At 42.5% G+C, this 18,349-nt stretch overlaps 1 protein-coding gene across 9 annotated transcripts in view; it reads right to left on the bottom strand.

Moving 5' to 3' along the window:
• Positions 1–4,152: 4,152 nt before the first annotated feature.
• The window catches only part of LOC311583969 (transmembrane protein 184C-like), a 31,021-nt gene continuing 16,824 nt past the window's right edge, over positions 4,153–18,349 (bottom strand). For 8 of the 9 annotated variants that reach the window (XM_084803392.1, XM_084803391.1, XM_084803390.1 and 5 more), the window contains 9 exons: positions 16,527–16,657; positions 16,400–16,436; positions 14,397–14,602; positions 12,457–12,531; positions 10,958–11,051; positions 9,658–9,770; positions 6,183–6,282; positions 5,410–5,581; positions 4,153–4,978 (listed from right to left, as the gene is read on the bottom strand). In XM_084803392.1, coding sequence (XP_084659518.1) covers positions 4,575–4,978; positions 5,410–5,581; positions 6,183–6,282; positions 9,658–9,770; positions 10,958–11,051; positions 12,457–12,531; positions 14,397–14,602; positions 16,400–16,436; positions 16,527–16,657 — 1,332 coding nt within the window. In that variant the 3' untranslated portion in view covers positions 4,153–4,574. The remainder of the gene's footprint in view (positions 4,979–5,409; positions 5,582–6,182; positions 6,283–9,657; positions 9,771–10,957; positions 11,052–12,456; positions 12,532–14,396; positions 14,603–16,399; positions 16,437–16,526; positions 16,658–18,349) is intronic. The other variant, XM_084803397.1, reaches the window with a different exon arrangement.

Genomic DNA, 18,349 nt, shown 5'->3' with positions numbered 1-18,349 from the left:
CGTACATTTTAAAAATTAATGTATCTTTGTTACTAAATGAATGTCCAGTTCCTCATTGTCCTCAGGACCTGATATTGTTACCACTGCATGGCCCTTTGTATTGCTCTTTCCACAAGTCTCTTTATTTCAGTTACTGACATTTTCATTTCTGTTGTTTGGGTTTTTTCACTGTTTCTGTTTACTAGGTTCCATTTTCATAGCTTATACTGACCTTCTTTCACTCACTGTTTTCTCGGAATTCAGGAATTTGTGTCTTCCGTTTTGTTTTGTTTTTTGATAATGTATTTGTAATTATTCATTTGAGTTCTTTGAGGTTTCAGTTAATGTGCTCTCACTAGGTGCAGTTACTGTAGGTTTGGTAGTTTTTACATAGCTTTATTGCCTTGTATTCCAGTTTCCTGTGCTTTTGCCTGAACCTAAACCACTGTTGTTAGGTGGTTGGCTGATCTTTTCCTTTTTTGGTATTGCCTTTGCGCTGGAGACATGGTCCAGCAGTTAACAGCACTGGGGTTCTTGCAGAGGACTTTGGTTCCAAGCCTAGAACCTACATGCAGCTCACAACAGTCTGAAATTCCAGTTCCCGAGGATCTGATGTCATCTTCTGGCTTCTGTGGGCACCAGGCACGTGCATGTGCTTAGATTTACATGCAGGTGAAATGTCCATATACATAAAATAAAAAGTACGACTGGAGAGACAGCTTTGCAGTAACATGTGCTGTTCTTGTAGAAGACCTGAGTTTGGTTCCCAGCACCCACACGTGCCTCACAACCATCTGTAACTCTAGGTTCCAGGGGATCTGACCCCCTCATCAGATCAAGCACCAGGCACACAGGTGGTGCACAGTCATATGTACCGTCATAAAAATAAGCTTAATTTTTTAAAAATTATGTCTTTATCTGGGTGTGGTGATTCACACATTTACTCCCAGCACTCAGGAGGCACAGGCAGGCAGTTTGAGGCCAGCCTGGTGTATAGAGTGAGTTTCAGGATAGCCAAGGCTACACAGAGAAAGCCTGTCTCAAAAACAAACAAACGAACAAAAGCTAGGTGCTATCTTTTTCTGCTAGATTGCTGTTGCTGGCCTGCTCCCCAGAGTAGTCCTCTGACAATAGTGTCTACAGTAATGGCTATCAAGGGGTAGGCCAACTGTGAAAATACTGTAACAGCCAAATAAGAACCAACCATCCCTTAAACGCCATTTTATGAAGTAGAGCGGCACGGATATTTGCTACCATCAGTATGAAGCGGGCGGAAAAGAGCAAGAGTAGTGTTGAGATTTGGGTCAGTAGAGGTAGGGGAGAGGGTGATGAGAACAAGAAGGGGGAGATGACAAGGTTTGTATGAGGTAACAGGACAACCCCAGCTCTTAGGAGGCCGACACAGAGGCCCCACAAACCTGCTCAGGCCGTGCTGTGAGAAGGGAAAATACATAGGAAGGGGGAAGGAGTAGATGCAGAACAACAGCAGAGTTGGCAGGAAGTGATAAATGGTGCGGTGCGCGATGGGGGCAGAGGATGGATGAACGCCATCTGTCCCGTTGGCTGGATCCAGTCTCGTCTAGGCATTTCTGTCCTGTTTGCAGAAGCCTGCTGCGCTCCTGCGTCCTTTCACTGCTAAGTCCTAGCTGTTGGCCACAGGCCTGCGTGTTGCCCTCCACCCCCACCCCCACCCGCGGGGATCTTGTTTGGAGTGCTGCTCTTGCTTCTGGGCGTCCCTTTTGCAGGCTGGGTTACAGATGCTCTGGTCAAGCCTTCGGGAACCTGGTTGCCAATATTGACCCTGTTCTTGTCTATCCAGTGTGCAGCATGCTTATTGCGGTTAGACCAGCCCCAGTCCCAGCTTGCCTCCGCTGCTTGTAGTTAGTTCTTTGTGTAGGGTTGAGGCCTTATGGGCTTTTCCTTGTCCAGTTTTGTCTGTTGTTGCTCAATTCATGTTCGGGCAGTCAAGCTGATGAGACTTGACATTACTTATTAGGAGACACAATCGCACAGCGAACTCCCAGGTCCTCTGCTTCCTACAGTCTCTGCTTCACAATTCTACTATGTTCCCTGAGCCTTAGGTGTTTTGTAGATATATCCTTTGGGACTGGGCTCTACAGCTCTGCATTTTGATTGGTTATGGTTTTCTGTAATTGTCTCTGTCAATTGGAGAGAAGTTTCCTTGAGAGGTAAAAAGGACCCTGATCTATGGGTGTAAAGAGAAAGTTTTTATATATATATATATATAATATATATATATATATTTTTTTTTTTAGGGAATATGATGGCTTAGTAAATTAGTGTAGATTCTCCTCCAAGAATCCCGAGCACTAAGCAGTTAGTTAGGTTTCCAGTCCAAGGCAGGTTTTCCTCTTGTTGAGCAGGTCTTAAGTCTAATTAGAGAGCTGTTGGTTACCGCCAAGGTGTGCATGCCACCATTGCACCCTTTGGGCTATCCTGGCACGCTAGCTAGTGATGTAGTTCTGTCCTAACTGTGTAGGACTTTGGAAGCTTGCATGGTGCCTTCTGGTTGTGTGATAGTCTGAAAGTCACTGCCAAGGCCAGTGGTCCAAGGGCTTCTCTTCTCGATTTCCCATTTGTGTCTCTTGCGCAGTGAGTTGATTTTGGTGTCTGGTGTAAAATAGGGGTCAAGTTCCATGTTTTGGTATGTGGAATTCAGATTTCCTGGGATAATTCTCTTGTTGCAAGCTGCTTTTTCTTAGTGTTCTGGGGTCCGCTTGGATCCAACACAACTCAAACACCAAATCAATGCAGAAAATAAAAGTTTATTGTAATCAAGCCACATGCAGAACAGACTCAGTAGCCAAGCTGTGACCCCAAGCCAGACTGCTGTAGAGCCTTTAAGCACAGACGGCACAAAAGCCACAGTCATCTGTGCCAGGTTAGTTACATTTTCCACCAACTGGGTTCAGGGATAGGGGACTTTGCTGGGGACATGTCTTTGTGGTGCACTTATCCTGTTCTCATTGGTTTGCTCGACTCTCCTGGGATGCCTTGCCCAGCATTCATGTCTCAACTTGCCAACCAGAATGTCACTCATCCAGGAAAGTCTTGGGGACTTCAAATTTGTTTGAGCCCTATTTGCAATGGAAGTTTATTAGTTGCATTAGTATGCCCACTTGGTGCTCTGGTCAACGATTCTGAACTTCCCATTCTGTACCTTTATTTTTGTTAGCACCACACTTTTTTCCCTTAAAATATTCAGTTTTTATTATTTGGTTGGGTGATTTGCCTATGTGTATGTCTGTGCACCAGTGTGCATTCCTGGTGCCTAAGGTCGAAAGAGGACATTTCCCAGACCTGGAGTTACAGAGGGTTGTGAACTATCATGTGCTGGGAATCAATTCTGGGTCCTCTTGAAGAGCAGCTAGTGTTCTTAAATGCTGAGCTGACTTTCCAGCCTGCCATATTGTAATCAGTTTTTTCTTAAGGCAGAGGGTTCTCTGTTGCTTAGGCTGATCTCAAACTTTTGGGCTCAAATGACTCTTGTGCCTGTGCCTCATAAGCTGGGATTGCACCCAGCTTGTATTTCAAATGAGGCAGTGGTCCAGCATTTCCTCAGAAGTGATTTGGCCATTCTTTTATATTTCTATATGAATTTAGGATTGTCCTTTATCTAAATAATGCCACTAGGATTCTGATGTCTATATATTCATATGAGTAGTCTGAACATTCTAATAAAATGATTTATTCTGATTCACAGGACATCCTTTCATTTATTTTCATTTTCTGTTTTTTTGATCAGTGTTTCCTGATTCTGTTTTTTGCCTAGACCAGGTTTCCTGAAACACATTGAGATCTGCCTGCCTCTACATCCTGAGTGCTGGGTATAAAGGTAGTATACACCACTAAGTCTAGTTCAAATCTTTTTAAAATTTTTGTTGGATTTCTAATCAAGCTATTTTTGTTAAAGTATTAAGATTTAGTTTGTTTAAGGAATAAGACACACACACACACCAGAGTAAGACACAGCTAGATGATGGTGGTGCACACCTTTAGTCCCAGCATGGCGGAGGCAGAGGCAGGTGGATCTCTGAGTTTGGGGCCAACCTGGTGTACAAAGTGGGTCCAGGACAACCAGAGCTACAAACCCTGTCTTGGCAGGGGGTGGGGGGTGGTGATGGGAGAAAACAAAAGAGCAAGACACGTTAAGAGTTTTAGATTTTTGAAAGTATAATTACATAAACTTAAATGGCACATGGTTAGGATTACATTAAATTCAATTCATCTGAATTTTATATTTACATTTTCAGTCCAGAGCATTGCATTCATGCAGTGGCAAGAAGCACTGATTTTCTTTTTTTTTTTTTTTTTTTTTCTTTTTTTGTTTGTTTGTTTTTTTAAGTCTGTACTTTTGAGAAATTCAAGAGAATTTTGCTAAAGTTGTTACCTACTATTTGAATATATGATATTCTTAAAAGTTTAAGAAAGCTAAAGCTAAGAAATTTAAATGTTGTGATATAGAAAACATATATGTATTAGTAAAACCTGTATGTATTAGTGTTATAGTTGTATATTATATATAGTAGTTATACTGGTTTTGCCTGTATTTTGAAAAATGTATTGTGGCAGGTTTAAGGGTCTGTGGATGATTCAGAAGGTACCGACAGATCTTCTAACATGCCTAGGATAATGTGGTGACTTGGCTTGGTTGGAACAAGTATGATCTGTGTGTCAGAGTCTGAGCCGGAAGTCATCTGGTCCTCTTCAGGCATGTTAATCCTGATGCCTGCTGCAAGAGCCTTTCTGTTCTTTTCTTGGATATCATTCATGAAATCTTCATATAGGCGGTCTATAGAAAGTGGACGTGGTGATGTAATTGTATGTCCGAAGCCTTGGTACTGGCCCACTGGCGAGGATGCTCTTGAACTACTAGAAACTCTATCTTGCGGAGAAGAAGAAAGAAGACTTGAATGCTCTGTATCATCCGGGTCGCCAGGAAAAAACTTTTTTTTTGGATAACCTCGCATTGTCCTCCCTTTAAGACAATATAATTTTATTAGCCAAAAGTTATTTTTTCTATTCTAAACATATGGTTCTTTAAAAAGCTCCCCCTTTCCCCTTTGTCTTCCCCAAGTTTGAAGAGCCTGCACAATGATACTACTACTTTAACTACTGAACGGCCACAGCAGGAGACGTACAAAACCTGCATATTTGGGCAGGGGTAACACTGCAGTCTGTAAAGAGCTTGCCACACAAACACGAAGCACCTGAGTTTCCTCCTCAGCACAAGTAAGAAGCTTGGCCTGGCTTTGTGGTGTGGTCAGACAGGAGGGTCCCTGAGGCTCCCTGGCCAGCCAGACCCTGTTCTAAAATCCAAGCTGAACAGCTCCTGAGGAGCCCTGCTTGAGGCTCATGCCTGCCGCGCCCCCGCCTCACACTAACAGAAGTTGAATCGCTGTTACTTACCCACACGTCTCACTTGTTCAGAGATGTCATCTCTGATATCCGACTCATCCCACATAGGGAGTAAGGAGTCGAAGCAGGAGCCCTCCTCTGCTTCGTGCACGTACGGTTTATAAGAAAACGAGTAGTGATGGGCGATGGCTGCTAAGAACATTTCTACGCAGATTATAAAGTCCTGCAAACAGTAACCAGCACACCAGGCATCTTTGGGATTAAATCTAGTTTTCCAAACTACAAACTTCTTCAATGTTATTTAGGGTATAAATTTCTTTTAAAAGTTTCAGATTATATTCATTTTTCAAACATTTTTTCATTTCTTCAAAGTATGACAAGCCAAGATTTATATCTCTTGCATTTTCTCAGTCAAGTATTTTTTCTTCTGTTTTTAAAAAAGATTTATTTAAGTATACAGTGCTCTGCCTGCATGTACACCTGCGCACCAGAAGAGGGCATCATATCTCATTACAGATGGCTGTGAGCCACCATGTAGTTGCTGGGAAATGAATTCAGGACCTCTGGAAGAGCATGCAGTGCTCTTAACCTCTGAGCCACCTCTCCAGCCCCGCTCAAGTATTTTTCAATCTGTTACCCAACAGCTGCAAGGTAACATGCAGTTATAAGTGAACCAGGAACAGAATAATTACCAGTCAGTACCTATAGCTCATTTCTCTCAGTTTCCTGCCCCCATTGTTTGCACGTTGGCCCGCTCAGGGGCAATACTGCATCAAATGCCTTCACAGTAAAATTCCTTGAGTTTCAGAAACAACACTACTTACCTGCAGGCCTGTGGCCACAGCTTCTGGGCTTTGCCAGTCCCAGGTACGCTTTTCTGAAATAACGCCAACTTTAACCAACAGAGCAATAACTACTTCTTGCCTGTATGTCAAGAAAAGGTCAGTGTCAAATCTAAATAATGAAACGACCAACTGTTCTAAAAATATGCAACTAGGGGCCGGGAGGTGTCAGAGCCCAGGTAAGGCTGTGGTAGCACACATCTGCAATCCCAGTGCTCCTCATGTTGAGCTGGGAAGTAGCAGAGAGGCTCCCAGGCCGGCCGCAGGCCAGCAAGCCTGATGTATGTCTGCGGAGTGAACACTTAGGAGACCTGTGTAGCTGGCCTTGGCTACTTTGTGGCTGCTTCTTTCTGCCACCCTTCTCCACCCCTTTCCTTCTTCCCTTTCAACCCCTAACACTAGGAAGAAGGGAGGAGGGAGAGGAAAGGAAGAGACCCGTGAATAAAGCCAAGGGCTGGAAAGGGGGCGGCATTATCATTAGACGACTGCCTGCTGATTAGGGGCTTTGAGCTCCTTGGGGCAATTTGGTCTTTGCCATCAGGATATCTAATTTCTTCTTGTTTCTTTTCACACCAACAGCGACTAGCACCCCCATCCCCACCCCCAGCATTTATATATCCTCCGAAAAGCCCCTAGAATTCCAAAGGTCACACAATCACAGACACTATCTGCAGTTGGCAAAGTGAAGTCTGTCGCCAGCGCACCAGACACATGAGTCCGCTGCTGAGAAGCAGCCCCATACCCGACACCTGGGGCTAAACGAGAACATATTCTTATAATATTTCTCTGTTTCAAAGGAACCCAAAATTCCAGGATTCTCACTACAACCCTGTCTCAAATGAAAGGCAAGGACTGACCCCCAGAGTTGTCCTCGGACCTCCACAAGCACAGACAGCATGTACATGCCGCCGTTCACACAATAAACACATATCATACAAAAAAGATTTAAAACAGCTAATGCCTCACTGCACCCTAGGGCTCCCCATTATCCTGCCTTCAGGGCATACTCCCAGTTGTGCTTATGTTAAGTATACTCACCTTGCCTTACAAATTTATTAACTTCTTAAGATGAATTTCATGATATGTTCTTGGAACTTCATTATTTAGTTTATTTACCCTTCCTCCCACTTTGGAACCATGTACAAAGAATCAGATTCCAAGTTCTAACAGCTTGTCAGTAAAGGCCTGATACTCCAGTATGTTTACACGTGTATCAACTACTAGGATTTTTATTTTATTATTTATTTATTCATTTACTTATTTTGAGACAAGGCTTTTCTATATAACTCTGGTTGCTCATAGAACTTGCTATGCTGAGCAGGCTGGCCTCAAACTCAGAGATATGACTGCCTCCACTTCCCAACTGCTGAGATTAAGGGTGTGTGCCACCATGTCTAGATAATTAGGTTCAAAGAAATTAATTTTCGGCTGTTTACGTACACACATGTAACATGTCTTTGTGTGTGTGTGTGTGTGTGTGTGTGTGTGTGTGTGTGTGTGTGTGTGTGTGTAGGTCAGAGGACAGCCTGTGGGAGTCAGTAGTTTTCATTGACCATGTGGGCTCTGAGATGGAACTCCAATTGTTGACACTTGGTGACAGCAGGCATCTTTCCCTACTGAGCCACCTCATAGGCGCCATTGTTTTCCTCTGCCCCTTTTAAAACCTTACTTCTTTACATGGGCTCTGGGCTTCAAACTCAGTTCATTAGGTTGCAGGGCAAGTGCCTTTCCCTGCTGAGCTATCCTGCCAGGCACAGATTATCTGAACTATAATACTGCTGAGTCCCAGAAATTGTTCTAATATGAGCTACTTCTATAGAGGACTGTGTATGATGTGTGCCCCCAGATGCTAACATAACTTCTGGCAGTGCAGTTTCATGAATTCTTTTTTCTCCTGACTGCTTTGCTAAGCTAAATATACTTAACTTGTTACCTACCCTGTCACTAACCTAAGGCCATGTCTAGTTCTGCTTTGTGACACTGAGGACAGACAGTAGGGCCTGTAACACTGCAAACACACACTCTACCTCAAGGCTGTATCTCCTTGTGCTTACTCACTGATAAACATTTCCTCACATCATTAAATGTTCTCCCAAATTGATACTATTTTATTTACGGCAGAATCATAATATTAAGTAACGTTTTCATTTTGAGGTAGGGTCTCTGGCTGGCCTCAAACTTGCTATTATAGACCATGCTAGCCTTCAACTCACAAAGATCTGCCTGCTTCTGTCTCCGTGGGAGTGCTGGAATTAAAAACACCACAACTAGCAGAACCTTCATTTTAATGATACTATCAAGATATTTAGGCTATCTCAAATGATCTTCATCTTTTAAATGTCAGCCATCATCTGACTCTCTCTTTGATTGATCAGATACAAGATCACACAGATTAGAACTTGTTATATAGCCCAGGATGTCCTCACACTCATAATTTGAGATACTCTTGCCGAGTGCCACAACTACAGGTACGTACCACCAACACATGGCTAAGAATATTTGTTTTTGTAAATCTTTTTAAATGGTAACATTTATTTTTATGTGTGTGAGCTTTGCCTGCATCTATGACACCTGTGCAGTATTTGCAGATGTCAGAGGGGCATTAGAACCACCTGGAATTGGAGTTACACAAGGTCCTGAGCCACCAACCTTGTGGGTGCTGGAAACTAAATCCAGGTCCTCTGCAAAAGGAGCTCTTATCTGCCGAATCACCTTCCCAGTCCTGTTATTATAAATCTTACAAAAGACAAATTAAAAAAAAAAAAAGTTTTTCCTTAGCTGAGAGACATGGCGCACACCTGTAATCCCAGCACTAGGGAAGGGGAGGCAGACAGATCTCTGTGAGTTTGAGGCTAGCCTGGTCTACAAAGTGAGTCCAGGATAGTCAGGGCTACACAGAGAAACCTTGTCTCAGAAACAAACAAACAAACAAACAAAACAAAAGAAGACAAAAAGATTTTCTTATTTATGTGTATGTGTGTCTGATAATCTGAATATGTGCATGTGCCCCAGAGGCTAGGAGAAAGTTCCAGATTCCTTGGATGTGATCCGGGTGCTGTGGACCTCTGGATATGTAGCAAAGTCTCTGAAACGCTATTTCTCTAGCCCTAAGGACTAGCTTTTGTTGATTTTGTTTTTTAAGACAGGGTTTCTGTGTAGCTTCTGTTGTTCTGGAACCTATGCAGACCAGGCTGGCCTTGAACTCAGAGATCCACCTGCCTCTGCCTCCTGTGTGCTGGGATTAAAGGTGTGTGCCACCACTACCCTGACATAGGGCTAGCTTTTAAAAGTGTGAGTAATAGCATTTTAGTTCTCCTCCTATATTAACACTTGTAGTTTGTAGCTTCATAGCTCAGGCTGGCCTTGAACTGGTAGTCGTGCCTCTCAAACTCTCTTAACCAACAGTTTAATTAGCATTTAATATTGAAATATTCTCGTAAGAGAAAGCAATACTTACCAAAAGGAAACGAAAACAACAAGTTTCACACAGAGAAATTTGCCCACAGGTTCTATAGGGCTGAGCTCTTCTTTTAGCACTTGATAAAACAGCAGAAGGCAGTACATGGCAAACTGGAAACAAAAGCAACAGTTAACATTCTGCAGTAGAAGACAGTAGCAGAACTCTTGAAGCCGAAACCAGAGCCTGCTCTACAGTGGCGCTCCAGGCACAGCTGAGTGCTACTCGGCCAGTGGTTTAGATTAACAACAGGCTTTTAGTGTTTTGCTGCAGATGCACAGAAGTGGAATTTCGCAAGGGAGATATGTAATGTTTCCCCTAAATATGTTTCTACATGTTCACTTACTGGAACTAAAGCAATATACAAATAATATGAATGGGACAAAAGGTTTCCTTCAGTCAAATAAAAGCAAACACATCTATTATGCTTTTAAAGACAAATCACTACTACTTTTATAAGCTAGTCTCTTGCGTAACATTTATACCACACAGTTTATTTAATTTATTTAACTAATGCCAGGTGGTGCAAGCCTTTAATCCCAGCACTCAAGAGGCAGAGGCAGGTGGATCGCTGCGAGTTCGAGGCCAGCCTGGTCTGCAAAGTGAGCTCAGGACAGCCAAGGCTACACAGAGAAACCCTGTCTTGAAAAACAAACAATTAATTGTTTTTTGCAAGACAGAGTCTCACTATGTAACCTTGGCTGTCTTGGAACTTGCTCTGTAGACAAGACTGGCCTCAAACGCAGATCTTCATGCCTTTGCCTCCCAAGTGCTGGGATTAAAAGTGTGTGCCACAACCAGAAAATTCTTCCTTTACTTAGAAACTCTATCCTATCAATATGCCAATTAGACCTTTTCTTCTTACGGAGTAAGTCTCTGTACCTTTTGTTTATTTAGGAGGTACACAATGCATATACTCACAGCCATGCAGAAACGACAGCAAACAACAGGTCTGTGTGTAAGTCACTAAATCATTCATAAACATACTACTATATGTTTATATTGTATAAAACTATACATTAAAGCTGCCTCAGATTCCATGTACAAATTAAAAGGTAATATTTGTTCTTAAGAAATAGTGCCTGATAATATTTAGTAACAGAAACTAATTCAGTACAATTAAGATCATTATTGCAGGGTGTGGTGGCACATACACACACTTCACTTCCAGCACTCGGGAGGCAGAGGCTGGCAGATCTCTCTGAGCGTGGTCTATAAAGTGAGTCCAGGACAGCCAGGGCTACACAGAGAAACCCTGTCTCAAAAAACAAAACAAACAAACAAAAGAGTATTTACTCACCAGTTGTGACAAATTATTTATTATAACCAGGTAGGTCCAAGCATTGGAGAAGCTAAAGTTTCCCTCATCATATACTCCAACGAGCTCACATACCCTGAAAAGTGACAAAAGTCAGGCAACTTTATGACGAACCAAGGAGACCTGTATCTTAATATATATCCTTTAGAGATTTATTTTTTTTACGTATGAGTGTTTTGCTTGCATGTACGCCTGGCGTGATGTGCATTCAGTGTCCCTGGAGGCCAGAGGGGGACACTGGATACTCTGGAATTGGAACTGGAATTAACAGATTGTTGTGAGCAGCAATGGTGGTTCTAGGAACCACATCTCTGCAAAAGCACCAAGCGCTCTCAATCACCAAACACCTTCCAGCCCTGAATACACACTTAGGGCACAGCGGTAGTAAAACTTAAAATCTATAACCAGTTTATCTCAGAAAGCCTAAGGACGACCACTTGCCTTTGGTCACAGATGGTGGAAAAGCTGACACGAGTCACATCTTTCTAGAAATACATGGTATGATCATTACTTTTAACTTAAATTATAAACAACCATTAAACCACAGAACAATCATGACTTTCCTCATTTTAGAAAGCTTGGTTGATAAACATGACTACAGCTCACTTTCCCTCTAAATTAACTTAGCGGTAAATATTTGAAGATTCAGATCCCCCGAGTAAATTCTAATACAAGTATTAAGTTATATGCTCACCTAGTTTCTAAGCAGCAAAGCAATAAAACATACTTCTATAAGTATTTCTGGCACAGGCAGGATAAGAAGTATTGTTACATGGCTTGATTCTACGCTGTGGTCTGCAGAAACTCACATTTTGGAATTTTTATTGAAACTTTAATATTTTGGCATCACAGTTTGTGTGTGTGTGAGAGAGATGTAGTCTCTCTATGTAAACCAGGCAGGCCTTGAACGAGATCTACTTGGCTCTGCCTCCTCAGTGCTGGGATTAAAGACCTGCACCAGTTTAAAACAGTATTAATAAACTCTTAAATTAACAACACACACACACACACACACACACACACACACACACACACACACACACACACACACTCTGTGTGATTAACCCAACTAAAGTGTTTTCCTCTGATGATTTTTCTCATGTCTGCTCTCAAAAGGATGTGAATCTTGTGGCAATGCCTTGCACTGTTTGTTGTTACGGAACCCAGCTTTTATATATGTGGTTTTGTAGCAGGCTAGACTTACGCTATTAATCAATACCCTTTTCCTACTTGCTTTCCCATGTAAGAACACAGATCTTTAAAGACAGGGCCCCAGGTGGCCTTAAATTCTCAATTCTCCTGCCTCTACCTTGCAAGTGCTTGGATTATTTCTCATGAACGACTACACTTGCCTTCTGAGGGGCTGGGGATTAAACACGGGGCTTTGTTCATACAAAGCAGTTACCAAACTGAGCTACATTCCCAGGCATGTAGCATGAAGATTTGAAACAATAAAAAAAATAAAGGAGAGTCATACTTACAAAGCAGTAACAGTGGTGACTGGTCTGACCACAGTATACTGTAACACTCCTAGTTTGCATCTAAAGAGCAGCATTCTGCAAAAGAAAGAGACCATCTTAGCTATTCAGTGGCATCAAAACATCTCAAAGCCTCCAAATGGAAATGACTCGGTCAGATGACAACTATATTCATTCAGCCAATTTTGTCCTAAATGACAGGCGGATAAGAGTGTGGATGGCAGCAAGGAAATCTAAAGCCCACTTTGAAATTATTTAAAGACTTATTTATGTATTACTTAGACAGTGCTCTGCCTGCATATACACCTGCAGGCCAGAAGAGGGCACCCGATCTCAGTATAGATGGTTGTGAGCCACCATGTGGTTGCTAGGAATTGACCTCAGGACCTTTTCGGAACAGACAGTGCTCTGAGCCCTCTCTCCAGCCCCTGAAGTTATTTAGTAACTTTATCTCTGAAAGACACCCCTGCCTAGCTCCACTGAAGCACAGCACAGAACAGTATTGGGAACTGGGGCTTCCTGCCATGCTCACCTCAAATCGACAGGACCAAGTGAAATGAGTCTGTGAGCCAAATAAACCCTTTGTTTCTTAAGTTGCTTTTGTCAGTTATTTTATCACAGTAGTGAGAAAAGTAACTAAAGTTCTTTGGGTAAAATATGCAATCTTAACTCTTTAAAGACTTTTTTTTTTTTTTACATTTACTTCAAACTAGATGAATGCAGATGGCCAATTCACTATGAATGTAACATGTATAGAACTCATTATTCTCATGATTGTCACATGGTTCTCTGTGCTGTATGTAGTTTGTTTTATATATGTGTAATAAAATAAATGTATATATATATATATAAAAAAGACTCAGAAAACAGAGGCCACGTGGATCTCTGTGAGTCTGAAGCCAGCCTGGTCTACAGAGTGAGTTCCAGGACAGCCAAAGCTACACTGTCTTGAAAATCCAAAATGAAAAGGGGGAGAAAAAGCAAAACAAACAAACAAATCCTACTTTTTATTTTTACTTATTTATTTTTTTTGAGACAGGGTTTCTCTTTGCAGCCTTGGCTGTCCTGGACTTGCTTTGTAGACCAGGGTGGCCTTGAACTCAGAGATCCACTTGCCCCTGCCTGAGTGCTGGGACCACAGGCGTGTTACCACCTCACCCAATAAAAAATCCCACTTAAAAAGGGCTCATTTATTTTCCTTTATGTGTATGAATGTTTTGCCTGCATATATGTGTGTGCACCACACATGTGCCTGTTGGATCCCCTGGAACTGGGGTTTTGGATGGCTGAAATGGCTAGGAAATCAACCTGGGTCTTTGCTTTTTGTTTTTGTTTTTCGAGACAGGGTTTCTCTGTGTATCCCTTGCTGTTCTAGACTCACTTTATAGACCAGGCTGGCCTGGAACTCACAGGGATCCCCCTGCCTCTGCCTCCAGAGTGCTAGGATTAAAGGCAATACATTTTTAAGATATAGATGTTGTGGGTTTTTTTTTGTTTTTGTTTCACTTTTACATTGCTCACCCAATAAAAAGTTTATCAAGGTGAGGCCAGCCTGGTGTACAGAATGCAGGACAACCAAGGCTAGAGACACCCTGTCTCGAAAACAAAGAACAAAACAAAATATGTATTTTGTTAGCTGAGCATGGTGACACATGAATGCAATCCCAGACTTGGGGAGGCAGAGGCAGGTGAATCTCTCTCTGTGAGTTCAAGGACAGCCAGGTCTACAGAGCGATTCCAGGACAGCCAGGGCTACACAGAGAACCTTGTCTTCAAAAACAAAAACAAACAAAAATGTATTTTGTTGTCTTTCAAACTGTACTCCATGCTAAAGTCTACTTACTGTTTCTGTTTACAGAACTGTCTTGCAGAGAGCTGGCCCAAACTGAATAATTCTGCTTCTGTAAAACCCAAACAGACACATGAAAACCCGATTTACTTACTCCCCCATTGCCCATGGCGGGCAGCAGCAGAGTGTAGTGAGGTGGTTCTGCTGGTCTTTAGCTTCTAGGTACAGCATCAAGTTTGGGAATCGGATGGTGAGATAGTTGGTAAGGAAGATCATAAAGTTATAGATGACATACGCTTCATAGCACTCCCTGCAGGTGTCCACGTAGATGGCAATTTGGGGATAGTTCAAAGCTATCCACTATGGAAAAGCACAGACATTAAAGAAGAGTTGTAGCCTGAGGAACATGAATTACTGCTCAGATTCACAGGACAATAACACAGAACCTGGGGAACCCGTCACAGACTTGCAGCAAACTCTCTGAAGTACCCCGAGTGGATTTACGGGGAGGGAGGCAGGGACTGCTGAGGATTAAACAGTGCAAGTCCACCACTGAGCTACATCCTAGGCTCTGCAAAGCATGCTTTAAAATGCAACGAACTTCTCTGATACAGGTAAACAGAAGGGCAAGTGTTTGGGGAAGTGATGAACATAAAAAAGAAAGTTAGTGAGTTCTCAAATATAATTTGAAATTAAGAAAAAAATATGATCAGAAAAAAATGTTACTGAAGACGTTTTATTTCCTAACACAGTTTCTCTGTGTAGCCTTGGCTGTCCAGAACTTGCTTTGTAGACCAGGCTGGTCTCTGCTGGAATTAAAGGCCACTAAAGCCTGGATATTTTGTATTTTTTGAGACAGGGTCTCATTATGTAGTTCTGGCTATCCTGGAATTCACTATGTAGAACAGGTTGACCCAGAACTCATAGAGAGCCTCCTGCCTCTGTCTCCTAGGTGCTAGGATTAAAGGCATGTGTACCACTATACTTGTTTTTTAATGTTGTTAAGACAAAATATGACTGTAATGACAAATGCAGATATTTGGAACATTTTTAGTGTGTAGTTACTCTCCTTGCTTGGCTGCTTACATTCTCAGATTAGTGGCTTTTCACCCGTTAAAGACTGTAATACTGTAAGTTACCCTCATCCCTAAGGGATGGGCCACCCCAGGCACAGACTGCTGCCACCAGGTCCCTTATACAGAAGGGGCAGCATCAGCACAGACCAGGTGCAACACACGACCCAAGTGCAGCTCTCCTAGACTTAGTCATCTCCAGACGGCTTATGACACCTGATGGGATATCCAGAGTGCAAACCTGGGGTCTGGGCTTGTTTAAAATAGATCTGCTCCAGGCTTGGCTGAACCCATGGGCGCAGATTTTGATAAGGATGCAGATTGCTCACTATCACACATTTTAGTTATCAAGTACAAAAAAAAAAAAAAAAGAAAGAAAGAAAGAAAGAAAAAGAAGAAATGCAGGAAAGTAGGGTGGATGCACAGACGGACACTTTCCACAGAGAATACAACTACTGTGATAATTAGACAAAGAAAATGTCTAGCCGGGCGTGGTGGTGCACGCCTTTAATCCCTGCACTGGGTGGCAGAGGCAGGCGGATCTCTGTGAGTTCGAGGCCAGCCTGGTCCACAAAGTAAGTCCAGGACAGCCAAGGCTACACAGAGAAACCATGTCTCGAAAAACCAAAAAAACCAGGTGTGGTGGTGGTGCATGCCTTTAATCCCTGCCCTCAGATGGAACTCTGTGAGCTGGATACTAATCTGGTCCACATGGTAAATTCAAGAACAGCCAGGGTTACATAGACTCTATTTTAACAAAACAAAACAAAACAAAACCCAAAAAGGAAAAAAGAAGTCTTCAGTAGGGGGCATGGAAGTGTACATCTTTAATCCCAGCACTGGGAGGCAGAAGCAGGTGGATGTCTGAGTTCAAGGCCAGCCTGGTCTACAGAGTGAGTTACAGCAGGACAGCCAGGGCTACAACAGAGAAACCCTGTTTAAAAAAAAAAAAAAGGTGAAACATTTTTCCTATTAATCTCTCCTTGTCAATACTGTGTGCTCTTTACCTTATTAAGCATTCTCTAGTAAACATAGTTAAGTGTCATAAAATAATCCTTAACAGAATACAACAAAATATACTTACACTATCCAAACTGTATATCGGAACCATCCAAAGAATCCTATGGAGAGTAAAACATAAAAACCATTTAATGTGATGTTTATGAGTTAAGTCAGTCAATACTAGTAATAGAGATGTGTGAGGATGTGACCTTATGATGGGCTTTTGAAGTTTAGACTGTGTATAATGCACTAGATGTTGGAGAATCCCCCACACGGACACAGGTATGGTCATCAGCAGGAATATTCCAGCAATAAACCAAGCTTTGGTGTGGATCCCAACCTTAGAAGAGAAAAGAACGTGTGAGCTTAGACTCTCATGTTATGACTATAAAAATCAACATTTGTTTTATTTTCATTTGATTATTAGCACTGCTTGGTATTTTCCAAATAATTAGTAACAATTTAAAAAAATATTTACTTAAAAATTATGTCGTCGAGCATGGTGGCACACACCTGTAATCCTAGGACTCTGAAGAGAGAGGCAGGTGGATCATTGTGAGTTCGAGGCCAGCTTGGCCTACAAAGTGAGTCCAGGACAGCCAAGTCTCAAAAAAAAATTTTTTTTTGTATGTGTCTGTGTGTGGATATGTGCATGTGTGGGTGTGAGGTTAGAAGTGGGTACTAGATTTCTTGGAGGCAGAGGCAGGTGGATTACGATGAGTTCCAGGACAGCCCGGGCTACATATATGAGACCCTGCCTCACAAAAGAATGAACCCTCTTCAAAAATGAAACAAGAGCCGGGCGGTGGTGGCGCACGCCTTTAATCCCAGCACTTGGTAGGCAGAGGCAGGCGGATCGTTGAGTTCAAGGCCAGCCTGGTCTACAAAGTCCAGGACAGCCAAGGCTACACAGAGAAACCCTGTCTCGAAAAACCAAAACCAAACAAACAAACAAACCAAAAACGAAACAAAACCCGAGACATTTCCGTAGTGCCTTCACCCATTCCTAGCCTGTTACTTCTTTCTCTCTCTGATTCTTGTGAAGTGGGGGCCTAGTGCTGACAACTCATGAAGGCCATGTATCCTCACATGGTGCTGTGGGGGAGTTTCATTTCAGTCGTTCATAAAGTGACCAGAAAAATGACTCACTCCTGTAGTCATATCCCCATGGCCACTTGTCTCTCTGCTTCAATGTCCCCTCATCTGTATGAAGAGGGACTTTGCTCTATTATGCCTTTCTAAAGAATTAAGTAAAATTATAGTTACATTAAAAAAAATAAAGCCATTTTAGGAATGTGCTCTAGTTAATGCCTCTAACCTTAATAGGAAATGACATAAGATCAAAATCTTTCCTTGTCTCCCAGTCCTCTCTACCTATGTGCTATCATTTCCCAGCCTCCTTCAGAGTCAAAATCTTCAAAACTCATCTATTCAGCCGGGTAGTGGTGGCGCACGCCTTTAATCCCAGCACTTGGTAGGTGGAGTCAGGCAGATCTCTGTGAGTTCGAGGCCAGCCTGGTCTACAGAGTGAGTCCAGGACAGTCAAAACTACACAGAGAGACCCTGTCTCGAAAAACCAAACCAAACCAAAACCAAAAAACCCTCATCTATTCTCCTGAGCCTATGTTTCCCCCACACACTCCTACTTAAACAATTCTGTCCCCCTCCAGTGCGCTCACTAAGCTCCCCAATGACCTTCCTACTTGTGAAAAGTGACTGACCAGGTGGCAACAGTGAACACTCTTCAAAATGTTTCCCCTGAAACCCTCTTTCCAGGGAGGTCATTATCTGCCCTCTTTGTAAATCCCTGTGAAATACAGGTGCTGGGTCTTTTGCTATTGTATCCTTAGTCTCAAGTTCTTTTTGTTTTTGTTTGTTTGTTTGGTTTTTTTTTTTTTAAAGCTTTTTTGAGACAGGGTTTCTCTGTGTAGCCTTGGCCGTCCTAGACAGGATAGCCTTGAATTCAGAGATCTGCCGGCCTCTGCTACCCAAGAGCTGAAATTACAGGTGTGCGACAACACACCTGGCTTCA

The sequence above is a fragment of the Acomys minous genome (genome assembly GCF_964271855.1).
Source record: "Acomys minous genome assembly, contig: SUPER_14_unloc_2, whole genome shotgun sequence".
NCBI classification, from domain to species: domain Eukaryota; kingdom Metazoa; phylum Chordata; class Mammalia; order Rodentia; family Muridae; genus Acomys; species Acomys minous.
Note: the sequence above shows the minus strand (reverse complement) of the source record. Positions and strands in the feature narration are given on the sequence as shown.